This window comes from Eublepharis macularius, chromosome 6 (assembly GCF_028583425.1).
Source record: "Eublepharis macularius isolate TG4126 chromosome 6, MPM_Emac_v1.0, whole genome shotgun sequence".
Classification (NCBI taxonomy): Eukaryota; Metazoa; Chordata; class Lepidosauria; order Squamata; family Eublepharidae; genus Eublepharis; species Eublepharis macularius.
Window position 1 is genome coordinate 29,412,588 of NC_072795.1, and position 22,979 is coordinate 29,435,566.

The 22,979-nt window shown below is 43.7% G+C and overlaps 1 protein-coding gene across 5 annotated transcripts in view; it reads right to left on the reverse strand.

Moving 5' to 3' along the window:
* SMC4 (structural maintenance of chromosomes 4) overlaps positions 1–22,979 on the reverse strand; it is a 71,337-nt gene that overhangs the window by 19,568 nt on the left and 28,790 nt on the right. For all 5 annotated transcript variants that reach the window (XM_054983624.1, XM_054983622.1, XM_054983623.1 and 2 more), the window contains 6 exons: positions 20,163–20,388; positions 20,002–20,081; positions 18,570–18,722; positions 14,185–14,311; positions 11,633–11,822; positions 10,719–10,863 (listed from right to left, as the gene is read on the reverse strand). In XM_054983624.1, the coding sequence (XP_054839599.1) occupies positions 10,719–10,863; positions 11,633–11,822; positions 14,185–14,311; positions 18,570–18,722; positions 20,002–20,081; positions 20,163–20,388 (921 nt within the window). The remainder of the gene's footprint in view (positions 1–10,718; positions 10,864–11,632; positions 11,823–14,184; positions 14,312–18,569; positions 18,723–20,001; positions 20,082–20,162; positions 20,389–22,979) is intronic.

The following is a 22,979-nucleotide window of genomic DNA, read 5'->3' on the forward strand; positions in this document are numbered from 1 at the left end:
TGCAAGGGCCAGAGTAACACAAAAACAGGGCAGGAGATTTCCTAAAACCTTTGGTGTGATGTAAATAAAACAATAAAGCACGTTTCACATCCAATGTGTGTAGCGTCCGTTCCCCTGGGGACGAGGGTGTCGGAAAAAAGGGAGGACCACCTTCTGCTGTAGGTGAAATTTGGAGACTACCTTGGGCAGAAATTCCATGCTAGTGTGGAACATGACCATACCAGGGAAAAACTGCAGGAAGGGAGGGTCACACCTCAGAGCAGACAGCTCCCCTACCCGTCTAGAAGACGTGACTGCCACCAGAAAAGCTACCTTTTGCGTGAGTAAAGGCAAGGGGCAGGTGGACAGGGGCTCAAAGGGCCGGAGCATCAGTTGGGAGAGTACCAGGGACAGACTCCACTGAGGAATTGGAGGGGCCCTAGGAGTGAAGGTCTTGAACAGGCCCTTCAAGAATTGCTTGGAAAGCCAGTGTGTAAAAACGGTCTTCCCATCAATCTGCTCATGGAAAGCAGAGATCGCAGCCATGTGTACCTTAATGCTTGAGAAGGCAAGACCATGCGAGCACAAGTCCAGGAGGTAGTCCAGAATGATAGGTAAGGGACAATCAAAGGGAGAAGTCCCCCTGGGGGCCAACCACCTGGAAAAACGGGACAACTTCCTCTGGTAGGACAATCTGGTGGATAGTTTCCGGGCATTCAGAATAACCTTAAGAACCTTTGAGGAGAGGCCTACTCCGGGGCGCACAGGAGCCAGGCAGCCAGGCTCAAAACCGCCACATTGTGGTGCCTGACCCCGTCCTTGATCAATAGGTCCGGGGCAGGAGGCAGCGCTAGGTATTGTCCCTGTGAAAGGGAGAGTAAGAGAGGAAACCAATCTTGGCGAGGCCACCAAGGGGCAATCAGGATACAGTGTGTGTTGAAGGCCCTGACCCTGGAGAGGACCTTGTGTATGAGCGGGAAGGGCAGGAAGGCATAAAAGAGCCCCGGGGACCAGGGTATCTGAAAGGCATCCCCTAGTGAGCGATGGCCAATCCCGGCCCAGGAGCAGAACAGTGGAGCCTGCTTGTTGTGGGCCGTGGCGAAGAGGTCGATGAGTGGAGTACCCTATGTGTGGAAGACTTGGTGGAGGTAAGCCCTGTTGAGGGACCACTCGTGCTGAGGCAAAAACACCCTGCTCAGAGTGTCTGCTGCGGTGTTGAGCTCCCCGGCAATGTGAACGGCCCTGGGAAGGACATTGTTGACAATGGCCCATTTCCAGAGAGTCGCAGCTTCTCTGCAAAGCTTGAGTGAGACCGTTCCTCCCTGCTTGTTGAGGTAATAGTAGGCCGTGGTATTGTCTGACAGGACCTGAACCCTCTTGTTCCGAATGACATCTGCAAAAGAAGCAAGGGAGTAACGGATCGCTCTAAGCGGTTAATATGCACGTTTGCTTCAGTCGGAGACCAGATGCCCTGGGCTGACAGCTGCCCACAGCGCCCCCCCCCATCCCAAGTTGGAGGCGTCACTAAAGACGGTGACCTCTGCCAGGAAGGGGCCAAAAGGACAACTTTTGGACAAGTTCTCAGGGACAGTCCACCAGGCCAAGGACCGCTGTATCACCCTGGGGATGGAGAACTTCTGATACTGACCCATAGCGAGGGGGTTCAACCTCTGGATGAACCAGTTTTGCAGAGGCCTCATGCGCAGGCGTGTGAAAAAACCACCCCTGTGGAGGAGGCCATAAGGCCTAGCAATGTTTGAATTAAGAGGGCAGTTTGGAACCGGTTGTGCATGAAATGACGGGCTAGGGAAGAAAGCCTGTTCAACCGATCTGGGGGTAAGTAGGCCCTTCCCCGTGGCGAGTCAAAATGGAACCATATAAATCTAATGGCTGAGCCCGGAGATAAGACAGACTTGTCCCAATTAACCACCAAGCCCAACCTAGCTAGTACGGACAAGGTGAGGGCAATATGGTCCCGGAGAGAGTCAGCTGAGGGTCCCACCAGGAGCCAGTCATCCAAGTAGGGGTAGATAAAGCATCCCCTGGATCGTAGATACGCCACCACAGTGGCCATGCTCTTTGTGAAAACCCTGGGTGCCGAGGCCAGCTGATTCTTCTTCATCAGTGAGAGGGACTCATCAGTCTTTTCTGAGAAGAGCTGGGGCCCCTCAAATGGGAAATCCTCCACCTTTGCCTTTTTCTCTGGTGGCAGGGCCGTGGACTGTAGCCAGGCATGCCAACGCAAGACCACCGAAGTTGCCATTGCTCGCGCTGCAGAGTCGGCGGCGTCCTTGCCCGCTGTCATCTGCTGCTTCGACAGCTTCATAGCCTCAGCCTGGAGGGCCTTGACCAGGTGGCGACGATCCTCCGGGAGGTCGCAAAGATAAGAGGACAGCCTTTTCCACAAGAACAAATAGTAGGACCCCATTATAGCTTGGAAATCTGCTATGCGGAATCCCAAGGAAGCGGATGAGTAAAGCTTTCTGCCCATGCCATCCAGTTTCCTGCCCTCCCAGTCTGCCGGAGCCGAAGAGGAACCGTATCGGAACCGAGCCTGATCTTCCTCCGCCACGATGGAAGAGGGCTTAAGGTGAGTGAAAAGGTACGGGCAGTCCTCCTGTTTCAGGCGATAGTACCTTTCGACCTTCTTTGCCGTTGGTGGCAGGGATGCTGGGGTCTGCCAGAGCGCAAGAGCATTATCTACAAAGTCCTCCACAGGAGGGAACGCCACCGAGGCGGGGGATCCCGAATACAACGCCTCCAGCAGCTTGCTTTTAGGCTTGGAGGTCGTGGAGGCAACATCTATCTCCAGCGCCGTGGCCATCCGGACGATCTGCTCGGCGAACATTCTGTAGTCGTCATTTGGGGACGACGAACGGTGTCATCTGGGGAAGGATCAGAAGCCACGTCCGAGGAGTAATTGGACGGGGATGCTAGGCCTTCTTCATCCTCGGATTCTGAAAATTCCGCCGGGGTCTGCATCGGAACCGAAGCCGGGCGTCTGGCTGGAGCCGATGGGCAAGGCCTGGGAACCGAGGGATGCAGTTGCACTCTAGCCGCAGGACAAGCAGGTGCAGGTTGCATGGCTGACTGAGCCGGGGTGGAAGATAGTGGAGCCGATGGATGTTTCAGGAAGGGAACGGATTGCTGAAACCAAGCCACAAAATCCTGCCAGGAGGTCATGTTTCCTAGTCCAGGGACAGGTTGCCAAGAAGGTAGAGGAGCGGGTATCTGAGCAGGCCAGTGGAACGGCGCCGGAACCGATAGGGTAGGCTGCATCGGAACGGAGACCTCAGACGGAGCTGGAGAGGATGGCAGGGAACGCTCAAACGACTGATACGGATCCGAGAGTGGTGGGAACGGAACGTAGTCCTCCGATAGTGCCGGAGGAGGCGTACAGGGAGGCGACGGGGTATGGAGACTCACCACGTCGTCAATCAGAACCAGCCTGGATAGCGAACCGGGTCGCACAGTCGGGGTCGGAGATGGTCTTCGACTTGGACTTGGCATTTTTAGATGGGGGCTCCAAAGAAGCCTCGGCGGCCGAAGTCTTTGACGATGGCTTCGAAGACGATTTCAACGAGGAGCGCTTCTTAGCCTTCCGGCTAGAAGGTCAGTCCATGGAACCGGAGTCAGATCGGCCTTCCGGAACGGGTTGCCCCGTCAGTTCCGAGGGGAGCGGCTCCGGCGATTTCTGAGATGGTGCCGGCGAAGGAGCGGCGGAGCGGGGCTTGTCTCCCGATGAACCCGATGGCTTGGGGGGGAGAAGGTTGGCATCCCACAGGAAAGCCCGTAGCCTGGCCTTCCGATCGCTTCTCGCTTTCGGGGTAAAGGCCATACACACCGCACAACGCTCCACAATATGCCCCTCGCCCAGGCAGATGAGACAGAGCTCATGGCCATCTGAATGGGTCATCTTTGTGCTGCACTTCAGACATTTCTTAAATAAAGCTGTCTGAGACATCCCGGAATGATATTTTCCACAATATGGAACACAGGAAAGCACCGTACAGCACAACCCACGACGAACAAACTCCGAAGAGACACTGAGAGAAACAAGTAACACTAGAATAAGAACCTTTCCGAACGGCGGTGAAAAAGGAACTGAGGGAATGCCGGGGACGTTCGGATATATATACATTCAAAATTGGCGGGAACACCGGCGCGCATGCGCGGTGGATCCGAACGTCCCCTTCACATCTCTAAAAGCTAGAAAAATCTTTTCCGCGGCTGGCCTGCGCTTGCGCAGTCCCAATGTGGGGCTGCACAGAAGGACGACGACGATCTGTTGTTACCATAACCATCTGTGGCTCACATAACTACATTCCAGTCTGAAACCTCCCTTTATTTAGGTACCAGGCTAGGCAGGATCAAAGGCTGTTGCCAGGGTAATGATACCCCCCTCCTGTCCCACTTTGGCTGAGATGAGGTTGATGGAAAGGTCAAGGGAGCCCTTAAAGAATCATTGCAGACATAAGAGTAACAGGTGAGACAGAAAGCTGAAACATATGGGAACTCTGGCTGAGGTATCAGCAACAGGAACCTGAGTCCTCATTCTGCAGTCTCACTTGGGCAGCATCAACAAACATCCCAGATGTTGGATTTGGTGTTACTGGGAGCTATGTGACTTCTCTCAGTTGATAACGAGCTTGTGCTCTTAGAGAGAACCGTTAGATGTGCGTGTCTTCCTGTGTTTCAGCCTGAACCAGAATATCAAGATGGGTCATAACTCCTTTTAAGTGCAGATCTGCATTCACTGCTATCATTGCCTTAAGACAAAGTTTTGGACAATGTGACAGACCCAAATAATAGCATGTAGTACTGATAGCGCTTGCTGCAATATGCACATCTCAGGAACTTGTAGCAGAGGTCCTAACTATTCTGAAGATCAATGGAAGTCATGATCTTCTCAGCAGAGACAGTTGTAAGGATGGGTGCTGTGGTTTTCATCTTAAAGTAACAGACATGGAATCTGTTGATTCTCTGAAAGATAAGACTGGCTCTCACCTGTCCACCCCTTTGGAATCAGGGATAAGACTATTTATCCTGCTATTGTTGGATTGGAAAGTACAGGCCCTACAGCACCAACTTGGAGCAACCTCTGGACTGCATCAGCTATCAGTACATACTTTGGAGTGCTTTTGCCAATCAGGATGAGAACTGAAATCTGTTTCTGTGCACTCTCTGGAACTTCAGACAGTACCCGAGACAGGAGGACCCACTGATTTGATGCTATCAGGCTCCAGACATAAGGAAATTCCTGCAACCAGCCCCCAATTCTGATAGGCAACATCTGCTCTAAAGAAGTCTGGAAGATTTTTTTAGAACTTTCTTTAGATAGGAATGAATTGGAATGTCTGCCAGAAGTCTGTATTTTTGAGTTTAAAAAAATGCCTAGAGGTCTTGAAAGGCCAGAAAGTTCTGGATGTATGTCTATGCAACTGGGATCCATTGGATGCCTGGTGATGGAAGAAACAAAAATGCTCAGATCCTCCTGCTCTGAAGGATGTGGTTGACTGCGAAAAGGAAAAAACATGCCACCATAACTGCCTTATCTAATTATTTACCAAAGTAGTAGTTGTCTTCACATTTCAGAGGCAATGAGGTACTTTTCCTTTTCCCTCCTGTGTTTTGGGTTAGTGCAAAAGGATGGCAAAATTATGTCTTATCCCCCATGGTATGTGGAATTTATCTTAGGTATAAATGAGGGATCTGGCCTTAGTACTACCTTATCATTATGGAATAAACAGAGTTCCTTGTCTACGGATAGGGCCCTATTTCAGATACCCTTCTTGCCGAGGTGATGCCTACTAAGAAGATGGTCTTGAGCGTCAGCTCCTTTGATAGGCATGACGCCATGGGTTTGAAAGGCTCCTTTGTAAGTGCTGATAGTACGACATTAAGAGTCCACATTGGGAACCTGTATATCTGAGGAGGATTTATCAAGGTTGTTGCTCTCAGGAGGCCTTTTTAGTGTCTGGATGTTGAGAAAGGGACACTCCCTTTCTTACTCCTCTTATGGCAGAGACTGCCACTACCTGTCATTTTAATGGGCTAGTACTGAGCCCCTTATCTAGCCCACCCTGGAGAAACAGGAGTATCTCTTTCACCAATGTTAGAGGGATAGCCCCTTTATCCTCACACCAGTCTTGGAATGTCTGCCATGTGTTGTCATAGCTCTTGTTGGTTGAGCGTTTTCTCGATGCCAGCATAGTGCGGATCACTCCCTCTGTGTAACCTAACTCGTTCAACTGCTGGCACTCAGTCTCCAGGTTGTGAGACTTAGTGCTGCTGGATTTGGATACTTTTAACAGAATATCATCAAGGTAGGGGAAAAAGGATATCCCCTGGAGCCTGAAGTATGTGATTAGTGTCACAAGCATCTTGGTGAACACCCCTGGAGATGACTTCACTCCAAAGGGAAGGGCCTTGTATTCATAGTGGGTACCGTTGCATGCAAAGTGGAGATACTTTTGTTGAGTTTTCTTTATGGGAACATGCAAGTAGGCCTCTGATAGATCTATGGAGGCTAGGTAGTCCCCTTTTTGAATAGACCCTATAATAGACTTCATCGTTTCCATCCTGAATTTGCAAGTCTTGATGTAATGATTCAGCCATTTTAGATCCAGAACGGCTCTGATGTCCCCATTCTTCTTCGGTACGATGAAAAACACTGAATACACACCTCTTTTTGTGTATTGTGAGGGAGCCGGTTCTATAAACTTTTATTTCTAATAGTTGCTGAAAGGCTTTCTTTATCATCAGATATTTTTGTTTCACTGGGTTTCTTGGGAGCTGGATGAGTCGAACTCCAGGGAGAACCATTTGTCTGTGATTGTCTGATGCCACTTTGTTGCGTAATCTTGTAAGCAGCCCCAATTTGTACAATCCTTGTGTGATGGTTGTAATCATGCTGAACTTTCTTTCTTCTGTCCCTTGGTTTGCAGGCCTTTCCGAAATGAGAAAGATCTGTTCTCTGTTTGGTTTCTGGGTTGCCAGTGTCCTTTAAATGGTCTGGATACGCTTGAAAGTGGTGGTCACTTGGGATCCTGAAAGGACTGCAGGCTGTGACTGTTTTTTTGATTCTCTCCTTTTTGAGGGTAGGATCTTTTTCTTCTCTTTATCCTCCACCAAGAACTTATCTAGGGTCTCTCCGAATAGTCTGGCTCCTGCAAAAGGTATAGCCACAACCTTGGATTGAGCAGAGGGGTCTACATCCCAGCTTCTCAACCAGGTGTTGCATCTCACTGTGACATTGAAACTCATGGCTCTAGACAACATCTGGAAGGCATCTAGGGTGGCGTCAACTGCAAAGGCCATAGCCAGGGCTATCTTTTAAACCTGGTCTTTAAATTCTTTTGACACCTTGCTGCCTGGTCTGAGGCCCACATATAGGCTGCTCTGGCAAATAGGGAATCTGCAGCTCAGAGAAGCTGCTGAGGCCTCGAAGCCTCCATGCAAGGTTTGTTCAATCTTCTTGTTGGATGGATCCTTGGGAAGCCCTTCTGCTTCCATAGGTAGAACTGAGTTGGTTGCTAGGCTAGTAACTGGGTCGTCCACTGTTGGCAGCTTCATCTTTTTTGCTGCTTCTGGCACTAGAGAATAGAGCTTGTTAAAGACAGATTGATTTGCCTTCTGTTTGGCTGGGTTCTCCCATTTTGCTTTTAACATGCTATGGAACATTGCTAGTAGAGGGATGCCTTTATGGGTGGCTTCCAGCTTGGGTAGAGCTCTCCAAGCCTTAGGGAAAGGCTGGGTCTGTTTCTACCTTCCCTGTGGATGTTAAAGGGATTTCCAATAGCGTTAGTACTTTTGGGAGCAACCGGGAGTAGACCTCATATGGGAAGAGGCTTGCTTGTATTGGGCCTGATGTTTCCTTCTCCTTGTCTGGTAATTCCCCTTCACTAACAGAAGAGATATCTGAGATCTCATAGTCATCTTGAAGGTCCTCTGAGAGGCTAGAATCCCCCTGGTTCCGATTTTCCTCCACCTTCCTTCTTTTAGGTTTAGTGAGAGGGAGGGATTTCTTAGGCCTTTCATTCTTAGAGCCTGTCTGTCTGTTGCCCCCTTTGGTTACTATCCCCTGTTCTTTGATTCCCTTAACAAACTCCTTAAATTCCTTCCTCATTTCTGCTTTAAGTCAAGAGAGAAGATTTGACTTGGCATCCTGGTTACTAAGGTTCAGGTCGTTAGTCATCTGGTTTTCCCTATCTGGGAACTGCAGTGACTGGTTGGAAGCTGGGGAACTTGGTAAATCTAGTTCGCACAGGGCTCCCCCTGCCGCTCTAGAGGCATCCAGGCCTGCCTTTGCTGCCATTCCCGCCAAAAGAGGCTTTCCCCCGTTTGCAAGAATACAAAGAGAAGGGGGGGAGGAGGATTAACAACCCTTACTGATAATGAGCCTAGTGGGGGGGGGGGCAGGGAGGGAAGGAAGAGGCTGTGAGTTTGGCTTCTAGGCTCTCTCTCACTCACAGGGAGTCCCTGCTCCGGTTTTGGCGCCCTTTAAAGGACTGCTTACCCGAGATCAATGATCAGCGTGCTGCTGCCTTGCCTCCATGCTGCTGTGGTCATGAAGGCGGGTTGAGCTCCAGTACGTTGACTGTGCCTCGGTGTCACTCTTGCCTGCTGGAGAGGACTCGACTGCAACCCCAGTGCTGCTCATCTGGTTGGGGTCAGTGGGACTCCCAACTTGTTGGGAGTCTTCACAGAGGCAGGGGCCTAGGAAAACCTAGGACCATCGCTCGCACTGGCACTTTCCACAGTCGTAGGAGGAAAATTCCTTCCTTTTCCCGCAAGCTCCAAAGGTCTGTGCCTTGTAGCAGTCGACATTTTTCTTCCTTGTTTGCCCGGGATTGCTGCTCTCAAGGAGCAGCACCTACCGACGTTCTGCTCAGCTGCAGGACCGGAAAAAACTGGCAAGCTGAGGATGAGCCCCTTCCCTCCCGGATCAAACAACCGACCCTGCTTGAGAGAGGGGGAGCTATTCCCAGACAGTGCCGGACTGTCACACTCCCTTGGACCACCAGAGAATGAACTTTTCTTAATTGTGACTGTGAGAAAGAAGAGGGGGAAAAGAACTGAACAAGAGAGAGACCTATCACCAAGAGGTGAAGGAAACAAAGAGTAATGGTGAAGGGCACCATCTCTAAGTTTTATGCTTCCAGAAGGAAATTAATTCAGGGAAGCAGAGCCTCTTCTTCTTTTGCTTATTTTCTGAAGTGCCAAATTACTCCAAAACCCTTTTTGCCTCACTTATATTTATAGTTTTTTAGTTTTTATTGTGGCTGAACTGGTCTCTGGAGAGGCAGCATATACATTTCCAACAAATATATAATAAAGACGAGCTAAAATAGCACTTAAAATTATTCTCTGCTGCCCCCTTGAGGTGAGCCACATGGCTGCAATTGAAGAGACAAAAAAGTAACTGAGGAATGTCTAATTCTGAGTGAAGGAAAAAAGTCAGCAAGCCCAATGGCAGGCAATGCCTGCCAGGACAGCTGAGGACGGGGGCTGCAAGGCGACCTAAAATACCTAGCCAATAATCCTCCTTTTAAACGTACCATCAAGAGAAACTTCCCCAAAGCTGGAGAGGGAGCAGAGGACATGCCTGTGTACAACATACAAAGGCACTAGCAACAAAGCAACTATCAAAAGCAACTGGTGCCTAGCCCTTAAAAATGGAGGGAGGGGGAGAGGGTCAGCTATTCAGTAGAGCTAGGTGGCTGCCCCAAACCCTTTTCTCAAATGTTAGACTGAGAGGGAAAAGGGAGGTGAAATACAGGTCTGAGGCTGGCGTAGTGTCCTTGCAGCCAACTCTGAACGGCAAAAAACCCTTCTTCCTCTTCTTTCTATAAATATTTCTTTCTTCTTTGACATTCTAGTTTGCAGGCTGATATGCTCTGCCAACTGGCTAAACCAGAGCACATTAGAGGAAACCTGTAGTGATTCATTGTGGAGAGAAGAGAAAGGCTGTCTCTGGAGAGAAATCTCCTAGTCCAGGCTCTAAGAACCTGCTTCTAGTGTACGGAGAGGAAAGTGCTGTCTGAACCACTCAAAGGTGACCTATACAGGCAATAATGTTTTCAGCAAGGACTTAAGAATCTGCTGGCAAGCTTTCAGCACTTCAACACTCCCCAAGGCCTAGTGAATGAAGGACAAGCTACCATTTGACCCAGTGGTACTTTTACAGTGCCAAGATGCGTACAATATGGTTATGCCTGTTTCCACAGGCAAACTGTACTGAACCCCCAGTATTTTAACAAGCAGGAGCATGCTCAAAGACTACTGCTACTCATTCTAAGCAACTCATTCTAAACAAGCAAGTAAATTATATAACCTTGGGGTACCTGATGAGTAGTGTATGGATACTGGCACTCCTGCACTATGTAAGAGCTCTTCTAGCATTAAACACAAACTACAGCCTGAAACGTGGGGAATACTGCTTCTCTATATGCCTGAAAATATTAACATTATGGGCTATGGATAAGTGAATCAAAGCTTCAGTTTTACTTAACAGAATCACCACTTTAACAGACTATGGTTTAAGTTGACTACATGGTACCCAGTATTCTTTTCACAAAGATGTTTTTTACTAATGCTGGAGACTTGCCAACAATCTTGTAACTGCTTGCAGAAAAGCACTAATCTTATACATAACAAGCACATTTAGTGTTTATATACTGTTTTGAATCTCTTAACCCATGTTCCAGTTGAAGAATAGAAGTCAGTAGCGTACATACTTCAGCTTTTTTGCAGCTATTCATAACTTCAGCAGCTATGTTCTCCAGTGTACTCAGTTGTTCCATTAAATCTTGCATTTCCTTTTTATTCTCTTCAACTTCCTTCTCAATGCAAATGACAGCCGACTCAGATTTTTTCAGATTTCTATATGAAGTGCGTATAATATAGTTATGAAAGCTCTTTTCTAACAGCATTATTATAAATTTACTTCATTTATACCTCACCTTTCTCCCCAATAGGGTCTCAAAGTGGCTTACATTATCCTCCTCTCTTCCATTTTATTCTCACAACAACCCTATAAGGTTATTCAGTAAGCTTTCATGGCAGAGCAGGAATTTGAACCTGGGTCTCCCAAATCCTAGCCAGGCACTCACAACTACACCACACTGGCCCTCAGAATAAATAAAATTTTCTCGAGAAAATAACTGAAAATGTGCCAGCATACACATGTCAGCATCCATATTTGATGTCTGACTTATTAAAATCTGGAGAATAATATCAGGTACAAATTTAGGCGATTGAGTACATTTAATGATTTTATTTTCAGACATAAAGGACTGAAATGTAGGCACTTTCTGGAGGAAAAGAGAAAAGCTACAGGTCTAGATTTTTACTTTGTATTATTATATTCTCCATAATTTTCTCTCTCAGTGGATTTATTTCCAGTCCCTTGGGTATTTAAAAATAACACCTCATAAGCATTTAATCTGTTTTTACACACAGAATTAAATCAGTTTGAGTCTTCATTTAAAAAAAAAAACCCTCTTATCTGGCCATAGGAAAACGTTTGCTATAAACCATGTTCCAAAGCCATCAATTCTAGTACTCATTTTGTTTACCAGTATAACATGAAGTGCCATTTTTATGTTCTTATGATGTTGGCACAATAAAGAACATAAAACATTTGCCATACCTGTCTGCCGTCTTGATTGCCACCTGAGCTTTAGTAACAGCAGAAGCACACTGATCTAGTTCCTTATTTATCTTATCAAGATTGTCTTGTGGAGCTTTCAGTTTATTATTATTGATTTCAATTATGAGATTATGTACGCTCTTCACTTCTGTTTCCAATTTAACAGCCTTTGCAGCAACTTTCTCATAATCTGTCAAAAACAAAAGCAGAAAAATGGGGTTGAAGGCTTTGTTTACTAATGAGAAGCTATGGTTTATAAATAGAAATCCAGTTAAGATCCAGAATGGATAAAATTACTAAATTTGTTAGAGGTTCTGGGAGCAGCTATCCAAGGAGAGAAATAACCAGATTTCAACAGCTGTAGTAAACTGGGCAGTAACAAATGTTGAACAGCTGCTTCATCACCCTGGACTTATTGAAACCATCTGTGTTACAAAAACCACCATCCTCTTGTGTTGTGTAGCAAGCTTCTGACGTTCCCCTCCCCAGGTCAATATTCTCCTAAGATGTCCTCTACTCATCTGTAAGTATTAAAAAGATAGACAACAGTTTTCAAGGAGAGGTTTTAAGGCCTACATAACAGTACCATCTAAAGGATCACATCTGCAAACTGCGTGTTAACAATACATTAAGAAAAAATTGTGATGCAAGAAGCAGCAGGCAGATTACAGCAGAAGCAGCAAACCACTTGTTTCTACCATAGCCATCTACAGGATCAGGACCTTTGCTCCAGTCCAGAACTGGGAAGGCTGCAGTGCTGGGGTGTTGTGAGAAGATAACATATCGGAACGCTCATATTTAATCTTGCAGCAATCAAGGTAAGCTGCTAGTGGGTTGATAAGTGCATGTGTACCCAAGCAACCAGTATTAAACAAGCACGGAGGCTCGAAAGGTGAAAAGCACACTTTTTTCCAAGGAGGTTCTGGAATAAAACTGCACTCTTCTACATAAATCAGAATACACAGAAGAATTGAAATACCAAGTGACAGAGGCTGTGAAGAACTCCAAGAACCAGCATTATCTGAAGGCTTTGGGGACATATGAAACTTAGAGGGGTTTTGAGCGGTATGTAGTTGAAAAATTGGGGGGCTAATAAATTACGAATTTAGGAATATTCTCAGGACTGAATGTTAGCAGAAATTAATAGAGCTAAATTGTACTGAATGAAGAATTAGAAGTTAAGATGGCAAATTTTATAGGCTATTGAAATCTGGACTTACTATTAATTGGATGATAGATTTAAAGGAGATTGATATAAGGTCTGAGACTCAGTCCGGAAAAGTTAGAAAGGGAAATAAAACACAATTAGTAAAAAAAAACTATAACAAATTAAAATAATCTTTAAAAGATTCAGTAATTATTGCAGGGGATTGAATAAGTATTTGAAGTTTAGAAAAGGTAAATTTAGAAGCAAGCAAAAAAAGTTTCAAGAACAAGGAATGATAAGTACATTAATATAAATATAAAGCTAAAGGGCTCCAGGAGGAAAATTATGAGAATTCTGAGCTATAGTTGAAGAAAAGAAATCGAACTTCATGCACAATATGCTGATGGAACAAGGCAAGTACTTAGGATAAATACAGCACAAATGGGAAAAGGTTGGACCTTGCATACCTGGTAAAGCCCCTCAGGGTCAGGTAAGATTTTTCAACTTTTATATTGAAGTTTTAAACAGAGTTACAAACTTTTAAGTCCACTGATGTCAATGGGTTTAGGAAAAGTACAGCTCAATTTAGGATTATATTGATATTTGAGTATCTTAAAAAAAAACCAGCAACTTGAACAGTAACTCATAATGCTAGATATTCTCATGAATCAAGTACACTAATCTGAAACAAGTTTAGAAGTTAGAAAATAATTTTTGAAAAGCAGCAGTTTACTACAGCATGTTCATAAATACTATTTTTCAAGTACTAATTTGAAATAAAAAGATGGAATGCACATCATCACGTTGTAGAATGTACATTTCTTATTTAAAGAACATGTGTGCTTCTGTTACTGAAAGAAAAAACACAGTGTATCTGAGGTGGCACACAGTCTTCTAAAATCTTTTTTAAAGGCAAATGTCACAAACAAGCAAAAGATCATAAGATGTCAGAACACTGCTTGAAATTTCAGGTGTGTAGCAGTTGATCTACAATCGAAGAGCAAGATCCAGTCCAATGGTCTTTAAGGTGCTATTGGACCCAGATCTTACTTGAAGGTAGAGAGGATTGATTTTATTGCTTTCACAAGGAAGCTGAAGACAACAGATAATAAGTTAATTTGTGCCTTCAGTGACACACTTCTCAACAATGGAGCACAAAAAAAAGCACCAGTGGCTAATTTAAAGTAATTCTCCATGAAATTCTGCACTTGCTAGAACCCTTTTACTCAAACTAATTGGAAGCCATGCTTGAACAATTTTTTTAACCATGTAATTATCTGTTTTATAACTCTGCAAAACCTTCTTGATATTGTAAACAGGCTACCTCATCAGATATTAAGCCAACATCACTGGTGTACACATGTTAATTGTGAATTCCTCCCATTTCACAGGAGATTTGGCCTACCTTGTTTGTAGCTGTTACATTTTTTCTCCAGGTCTTTCTGCTTTGTTTTATCTGGAGCAGCAGCAATTACATTGGTTTCAGATTCTTTAACCTGGACTTTTAAACGAACTTCTTGTTCCGATAAACTCTAAACCATACAAACAGGCTTGTTAGTTGACTACACAGAATATTTGATTTTTTAAAAGCCCAATCCAAAGTGCTGTAGTGACGTCCCATAAGTGTAGAGGAGCCTTTTAGCCTCAACCTGCAGCAGCAGCAGCCCACAGAAAAGCCTTCCTCCTAAGGTCAAGGAACCTTCTGAAATAGTGCCCCATGAACTGTGAGGGTTGCTATTGTCCTTTGCCTCTCTTCATTGTACACAAGTGGGATACCAATTCTAATTCCTGAATCACCTGCCTATTACCTTTACAGAACAATAATCAGTATCTAGTTTTTACATTATGAAATTAGTTTTCTTGGAAATCACCATAACTGTTTATAGCCTCACAGAAGTGTCCCAGAAGCTTCAGCTGGTACAAAGATGTAACACAGCATCTCTAGATTGGTACTGAGAAACAAACGAAGTCTATAGAAATTGCACTAGCTGTTGATTAGTATCCAGTCCTATTAAACTGTGCATGTGACATTACTGTACAAGATGGGTTGGGAGATAGGCTTTTAAGAACTCTTCTAAAAAAAAAATAAAAAATTAAAGACATTTTAGGGCAGGAAACAAGATGCATATCAAGTACAAGCTCAAACATTAATCACACGATGCTGCTCATTCCTGAAGCACAGTTTATAACACTCTTATAAAGGAAATCCCCTCTGCCTATATAAGAGGACCTGCTCTTTTCTCCAGCGTTTCAAACATTCCAAGTAGAATTCAAATACTAGATGAAAAGAAGCTGACCAGTTGTGTCAATTCTTCCTAGGAGGAAAGTCTCTTTTGTTCACTGTAAGCCCCAGGGTTTACTTCTCTAGAATAAAAAAGCTATAATTCGGTTTTGCATTGTTTGCAGAAAGCCAGGAGAATAGGGGCTTTCCTGACGTCCTCAGGCAGGCTGTTCCACAGGGTAGGGGCCACCACAGAGAAAAACTGTGTACAGGTTGTAAAGGTAATAGGCAGGTGATTCAGGAATTAGGATTGGTATCCAACTTGTGTACAATGAAAAGAGGCAAAGGACAATAGCAACCTACACAGAGATAGCTACTTACAGCTTTTTTATTCAAAAAGGCTTTTTACTCAGATAGGGCTGTATTGTAGGGAAGGGGTCTCGGATGCTTCATTGATGAGTTAGAGTTGGGACTTTAGACTTTACCACTATGTGGCCTTACATATCATCTGTTGCTTTAAATATGCCCTCCTAAGTACTACCTGTGCTTCATGTTGTCTAATGTCAGTACTAAAATTGATTATGTTCTGTTTCAGCATTCAACCCTGTATTGGATCCTTGCTAATGCTGTCTTTATGAACTTGTATTTATTTACCCTATGTCATTGTTTATGGAAATGTCTTTGACACTGTATGGTAATGTCCTGGATACTGATTGTACTAATCTCACACTATGCAAATCCGCCTTGAGCCTCCATGAGAAAGGTGGACTATAAATGGCATAAATAATAAGCCCCTTCCTAATGTGCCATAAGCAAATGGCACTGCCTGGCCAGACAGAACAGATGCCAACCCCAGCTGGACTTGAAATTACCAGGTCAAGCTGACTAATTGCCCCTCCATGCCTCAGAGAAGCACTTAAGTAAAACAAAAGAGGTCTTCCAGGAGTTCCTGCTTATCTCATCAATGTCCTTCTGTACTTTCCTTATCCCTCCTTCCTAATCTGGGTGATGCAGAGACCTGATAGCTCCTGCTATTCGGCCATTGCAGTTTACCAGGCACTTTTTTCACCTATCCTTTCTCCTAGATATGATCCTTTCCCAATTTATTGATACACCTCTGGACAAGCCATCAAGCTATTGTTTCAGGGGCAAGAGACTTAATTCTGCCCCAGGCTAAGTTTTACACTATAATTGGGCTGCCCCCTGCTCTGTGCTGTGTGCGTGTCCTGGGATACTATGCACACACTCTGACATGTGTCTGAGCCTTTTTCTTCCTGCAACAAAGTGCTGGTTGCTCAAGCTCCTACTCTATGGATGTCCTCTATCTTCTAGAAAGGTAAATATCAACCAACCCTGAATCTCTTCCCCCTCTTCCTTTCTTCTCCTTGTGGGGAGGGTGGGTAAGAAATCTAATACATTAAATTTTCTAGTTAGCCTTGAGCAGGGCTTTTTTTTTTTGAGAGGGAACGCTCTGGAACAGTGTTCCAGCAGCTCTAAAATCTGCTGATGTGATTCCTTCCTCCTTTGGCTCTGCAGAGGAGGCTAAGTGGCTTTGAATTCATTCTGCTTTCCTGAGTAAATGAGAGAAAAGCAGACGCTATTTAGGCCTGGCACGGGCTCTGCAGAGGAGGCTAAGCAGCTTTGAGTTCATTCTGCTTTTTTTTAATTCCTCTGTGAGTGACTGAGTGAGTGAGAGAGAGCAAGGTGGGACCCAGCGCAAGCTCTGCAGAGGAGGCTTAGCTGCTTTGAGTTCATTCTGCTTTTTTTCATTCCTCTGTATGTGTGTGTGTGAGAGAGAGAGAGAGAGAGAGAGAGGGAGGGGGGACCAGGACGGTCTCTGCAGAGGAGGTTAAGCTGCTTTGAGTTCATTCTACTTTCATTCAGGGGGTTCTGTGTATGTGTGTGCTGCTTTGAGTTCATTCTGTTTTATTTTCATTGGGGGAGTGGGGCTGTGTGTGTGTGTGCTGCTTTGAGTTCATTCAGCTTTCTTTTCATGGAGGGGTAGGAGCTGTCAGTGTGTGTGCTGCTTTGAGTTCGTTCTGCTTTCTTTTCATGGGGGTGTGGGGGCTATGTGTGCGCGCACTGCTTTGAGTTCATTCTGCTTTCTTTTCATGAGGGTGGGTGGGGCTGTGTGTTGCTTGCATTCTTTTGTTGACTGAAGTTGACACTGTTATGGTTCCCACAGCTTTTGAATGCAGATTGGTTCTGTGTTAGTTAAATATATCAGTTATGGTTATTTGTATTAGTTAAAATATCAGTTAAGGTTATTCCAGTTTTATGCTAGGAATGGATAGCTGTGTCCAAGTCACAGAAGGCTTTCATCAATATATTCATTAGCATATAGGTGTTCTTATGTCTTAATAGCTGTAACTCAAATGGTTCTCCCCACCCTCAGCTGATTAACATCACTAAAATTACAGTGGACATACGGGTGTTAAGGAAGTTTTTATTAATATTGTTTGTCTGGGACACTGGAATATTTATGAGCATTTCACAATGTCACAACAGTTTAGCCATTGGTAAGGTAGAGTTGGCAGGCAACAAAAAAAAGCCATTTTAAACTAAGTATAAATCTAATGCAGCTAAAGTTGAGTATCTAATTTTGAATTTCTCCAGTAAAGCAAAACCTTCCCTGAAAATGTGAAAATTCAGTATTATTAGATTTGGAATTCCAGACCCTGGAATTTTGAGAAAATTTTGTAATTTTTTTTCTATGTTGGCAGAGGGCATCTGTTAGAATTTAGATTTGTGAGATGAGTTTTGGATTTTTAGAGGCCCCCTTCCTTCTTGCATATTTCACAAAAATGATTCCAAAGAAATGAAATGTTTGGGAAAGGGAATGGAAGATTTCAGTTTCTGTAGAGGATAGAGAAAGGAAAACAACCCTTTCTCATAATAGTGTAATTTTCCAAGCTTACTAGCATTTATCTCGTCGTAATGCATTGTGCTGGGTTCCTGAAAGTGGCGTCACTTCCAGGAAGCAGTGTCACTTCCGGAAGTGATGTCATCACGCATTTCCGGGAGTGCACGCGCACTTTGCATGCATACATGTGATAATAAAGAATTCTACCACCTCTTTTCCCAGAAAAAAACTCCTGGCCTTGAGTATATGCTGTGTGTGATTTCCTGTGTGTTTGCCTTTAGTGTTCCTTTAATAAAAACCATTGCATTTGAACACCTGCCTGGTTCTTGCAGAGAATTCTCTACGGGAAAGATCCTGGTATACATTGTTGAAGACATCTTGGTTATCTGCTTCTCCTTGTAGGCTAATTCAAGCCCCCCCCCCGCCATTTAGGGCAACAGTATACCATCTTTACATTCTTCAGTGATTCCTACAATTCAAAGTAAATCAAAAGCAAAGTTGTTTCACCATACATTTTTGCGAACTGTTTGGACAGTCTGGAGTTCACAACCTTATTTTTTCAGCAACTAGCAAACAAATCTTGAAGTCCCCCATAGTGTCTGAATATTGTAGTCACCCTCAAATTTATATTAAGAATGGCTGGGCTTTCTACAGCTGAGGATAGGGGGCCGGGGAGGCAGGTATTTTCAGCCTTACATAAAATTACCTGAATACTTGCACTGTACTTTTCTAATGTGTTTCTCATTTCTCTGACACACTGTCTCAGTTTTGCTACTGTTTCCTCAAGCTCTGCTCTTTGTTCTTGACACTGCATTGCTCTTTGGGAATCATTTTCCAGCTGAGATTCCATTTTAGAGAGCTATAAAAATGAAGTTATACATGTAAGAGTTATAGACAAGTGTGTCTGTGTATGTACACGTATGAGAGAAAGACAAACATACAAAGATGAATAAACCAATCCAGCAAAATATATTTTAGCATTTACATTTTCAAGATGAAAAAGAATAGTTTACTGAAATAGAGGATATGAAGGCAATTTCTGTTTGTAACAGAAAGAACTAAGAGATGAGAAGAAACATGAGGAAGAGAAGCTACAAAAAGTGTTTAGGAACAAAGAAACTAGAAGATAATCTGGTAGCTACAGAGTATTCTGAACTGTGCATTTTTTAGGGGGGAGGGAGTTATCAAAAATAGCAGCAGTATTTAAACAACACAATCTATATCAACATCCCTTCTAGAAACTGAGACTGAGGCATAAACTCCAGTCTAGAGGATCTAAGAAACCCAAGACATCTGGGTAAAGGCCAAAGCCTCCATGTATTTAACCCCCAAGGAACTACGAACTGATGATTGCTGGCTACTGACAAAACTCGTAACAACAACAACAACAACAACAACAACAACAACAACATTCTAGACAGATTAGTGCCCCACCCAGAGTGGTGAGCAAGTTAGTGCTATTATCCCTATAATAGAGCTGGGGAGCTGGGGCTGAGAGGAGTGACTTATCCAAGGCCACCTACTTCGCTCACGGTAGTAATGGTATTTGAACCATTAGAGTGCTGATTCACAGCCGAACCACTTAACCACAGTGCTACAGCAGCTATGCTATAGCAGTATAATAATAATAACATTCAATTTATAAACTGCCCTTCAGGACAACTTAATGCCCACTAAGAGCAGTTGACAAAGTATGTTATTATTTATCCCCACAACAAAACACCCTGTCAGGTGGGTGGGGCTGAGAGAGCTCCAGAGAGCCGTGACTAGCCCAAGGCCACCCAGCTGGCTTCAGCGGAGGAGTGAGGAATCAAACCCAGCTCTCCAGATTAGAGTCCCGCGCTCTTAACCACTACACCAAACTGGCTCTCACCATGGTATAACACCATGCCTATATAAGAATCTCAATTTAATCAATTTCTACCTGGTGCTGACAGACAGGACAGTCATATGCATGCCTACTTGTATGTCCAAGTGAACAGAACGGGAAATGTCCAATAAGTATGCTTAGGTTTAAAGCCCAAAATATCAACAATTATGCTGTATAGCAAATATTTTTCAGTATCTTGATGAAAAATGATACTTGAAGAAAAAACCCTATAAAGGCATATAATTTTTCTACACATTCATATACCAACCTCATCTTCTGATGTTTCAACTACAACAGAGGATCCCATTCTTCCCTTCACTACTTTTCTTCCTCCGCCTGTCATTGTTCCTTTGAAAAAGAAAAAAAAGTAGAATTGCTAGCTTCATAGTCAAATAAAAATTTTAAGTACAATTTTGTATTTTTAAATACCTGACTGTTCTATTATTTGCCCTTGCAGTGTAACTACTCTCCATCTCTTGTCTTTTTGGAATGCAACTCTGGTAGCCTGATCCAAGTTATTTGCTACTAAAGTATCACGCAAGGCAAAATAGAACGCTTGACGAATCTTCTCATCTTTAACCTTTATCATGTCAAACAAACGTGGCACATGTTCAGGAGTCTGTATTGTATTCATGCTTTTCTCCCATACTGCCATCTAGATGAAAGCCAACAGAAAAGCAATAATATTCACAAAGAACATCTGCATAAAAACAATATACACTCATAGTTTTATTTTTGTAGTTAATGTTTAAATTTTTCTTCAAACAAGTGTTTAAATACTTTGACTTTGCTTTACCCTGACATTACACATGGTATGCTCCTACACCATGGTTTGCATTTGCACTAGTTGTAGTTCAGAACACAAAACACTGTCTGAGCTTTCATCAAATAGGCAAACCACAGCTGAGAGCTACTTTTCATTTTCTACTTGGTCAGTCCTCCTGTTTCTATGGTATGGGAATCTCCAAATGTGGAGCAGTGACATACTGTAGTTTGCCAAATCATATCAGACCAGTTAGCACAACTCAGTATGCAAACCATGGTTTTTAATGTTGCGCCTTTGCTGACAGCCATGGTTTGAAAATCCAGACATCATATTTTTATCCTCTCTCTCTCTCCATACAACTCACAGTGGTGTACATAGTTCTTTCCCACTCCATTTTATCTAAGCTGTACAGGGCAGATTAGACTAGGCAGAGTGTGCGAGTGCCTGGCCCAAAGTAAACTAATGAGTTTCACAGTTGTGGGCAGTTGAACCTGGGGTCTTCCTGGTCTTTGTCAGATACCCTAAGTACTAAACTACACCAGCTCAAATCAAACAACAGTTAAGAAACAGTTATGTATGAATGGAACCTACATAATCAGCCGTTAACTATAAAAATCAATAATTCTTAGTATTTGTAAAAAGACCAAAGAGTTGCTAACAGGGCTATTTTGATATATCAGGATAAGATGTTATTTACAAGGGGGCAGGGATTTGCTAAACTAGCTGCACTAAGGATTTGGAGCTGTGATTTTATTTGTAACTCAAATTTCACAGGTTTATGCCATTTATGAAAGGTACACATCCAGTTAGATCACCCCATACCATAAAAATGGAACAACAAAAAGTATAATCTGAGCTAGCTCAGCATTTAGAAGCTGCTACAAAAAGGAAAATGTTATTTGTGACAGGATCGGTGGAAATACTGTAGGTGAACCTTGGAGGCAAGATCTCTCTACTTGGCAATGGTACACTGTATTCAACTATTGTCATTTTCACACACAGAAATTATCATGACTTAGAAATCCACCGAAATAAGTTGTTGACAGCCATATGGATCTCGAAGTAAAATCCAAAAACCAAATCATATAATACTTTCATTAGGACCAAGACATAATAGTATGTGAATTTCTTATCTTGACACCGCCGACCTGGATCCATGCTATGGTAACATCAAAACTTGACTATTGTAATGCACTATATATTGGTCTTCCATCTAAGTTAACTAGGAGGCTCCAATTGGTGCAAAATGCTGCAGCTCGACTGTTAGCAGGAGCAAGCAGGAATAAGAACATCACTCCCATCCTGCAGTCACTCCATTGGCTACCTATCAGCTACCGTGCTCAATTCAAGGTCCTGGTTATTACATACAAAGCTCTTCATGGCCTTGGCCCGACATACCTACGGGACTGTCTTCCTCCCTATGTCCCTCCACGGCAGCTTTGCTCATCTGAACAGTCAAAATAAACTGCAGCCTGTACACGGGCCTTCTCTGTGGTGGCCCCTAGCCTATGGAACAGCCTGCCTGGGGAGGTCAGAAGAGCTCTCACACTCTTGGCTTTCCGCAAACAATGCAAAACTTAATTATTCAAAAAGGCTTTTTTACTCAGATAGGAGGGCGGTCTTATAGGGAGGGGGTCTCGGATGTTTCGCTAATAGGAGGGCGGTATTGTGGGGAGGGGATCTTGGATGTTTCACCAATGAGTTGAGAACCATGGGCTCCATCATTAGGTTGCTTTATATATTATCTGTTGCTTTGGATATGTACTCATATATACTGCTTGTGCTTCGTGTTGTCTAATGTCAGTCCTAGAACGGATTATTTTGTGCTTCAGCAATCCTTCAACCCTGTATTGGATCCTTGCTAATGCTATGTCTCTGTAAACTTGTATTCATCTACCCTATGACATTGTTTTATGGAAATGTCTTTGACACTGTATGGAAATGCCTACCCTTTTCCTTGCTACTGATTGTACTGATCTCACACTATGTAATCTGCCTTGAGTCTCAGTGAGAAAGGTGGACTATAAATGAATGACATAAAATAAATAAAAAAAAAATAAACTCATCATCAGGCTGGAGATTATAAAAATGGGTGTGGAGGCTGGGTTTAGATGTCTTTTAAAGCTTTTTAAAAAAATGTAACATGCCATCTAATGAAGAGTTCCAGGAAGCTTAAAAGCTCACACATTGTTATGTGTCATTCGGTTGGTTCTAATAAAGGTATTATGCGAGTTAGGTTCTGTTTTTAAGCAATCCATGACAGTAAATGATCAAGAAATCAGGCATGTATTATCTCAGAAAAGCTCTATGAGAGTTTTGCCAATAACTAGAGTTCTGCCATCAAAATGAATGAAGTCTTACTGATGCATGGCTCTGGACAAGACAACCTTGAAACACCTTTGAATGGTGTCACAGCAAAACCTTAACAAATTCTAAAGCTGTGCATATGATGTGCAATAATGCTAGAACAAAAACAACCA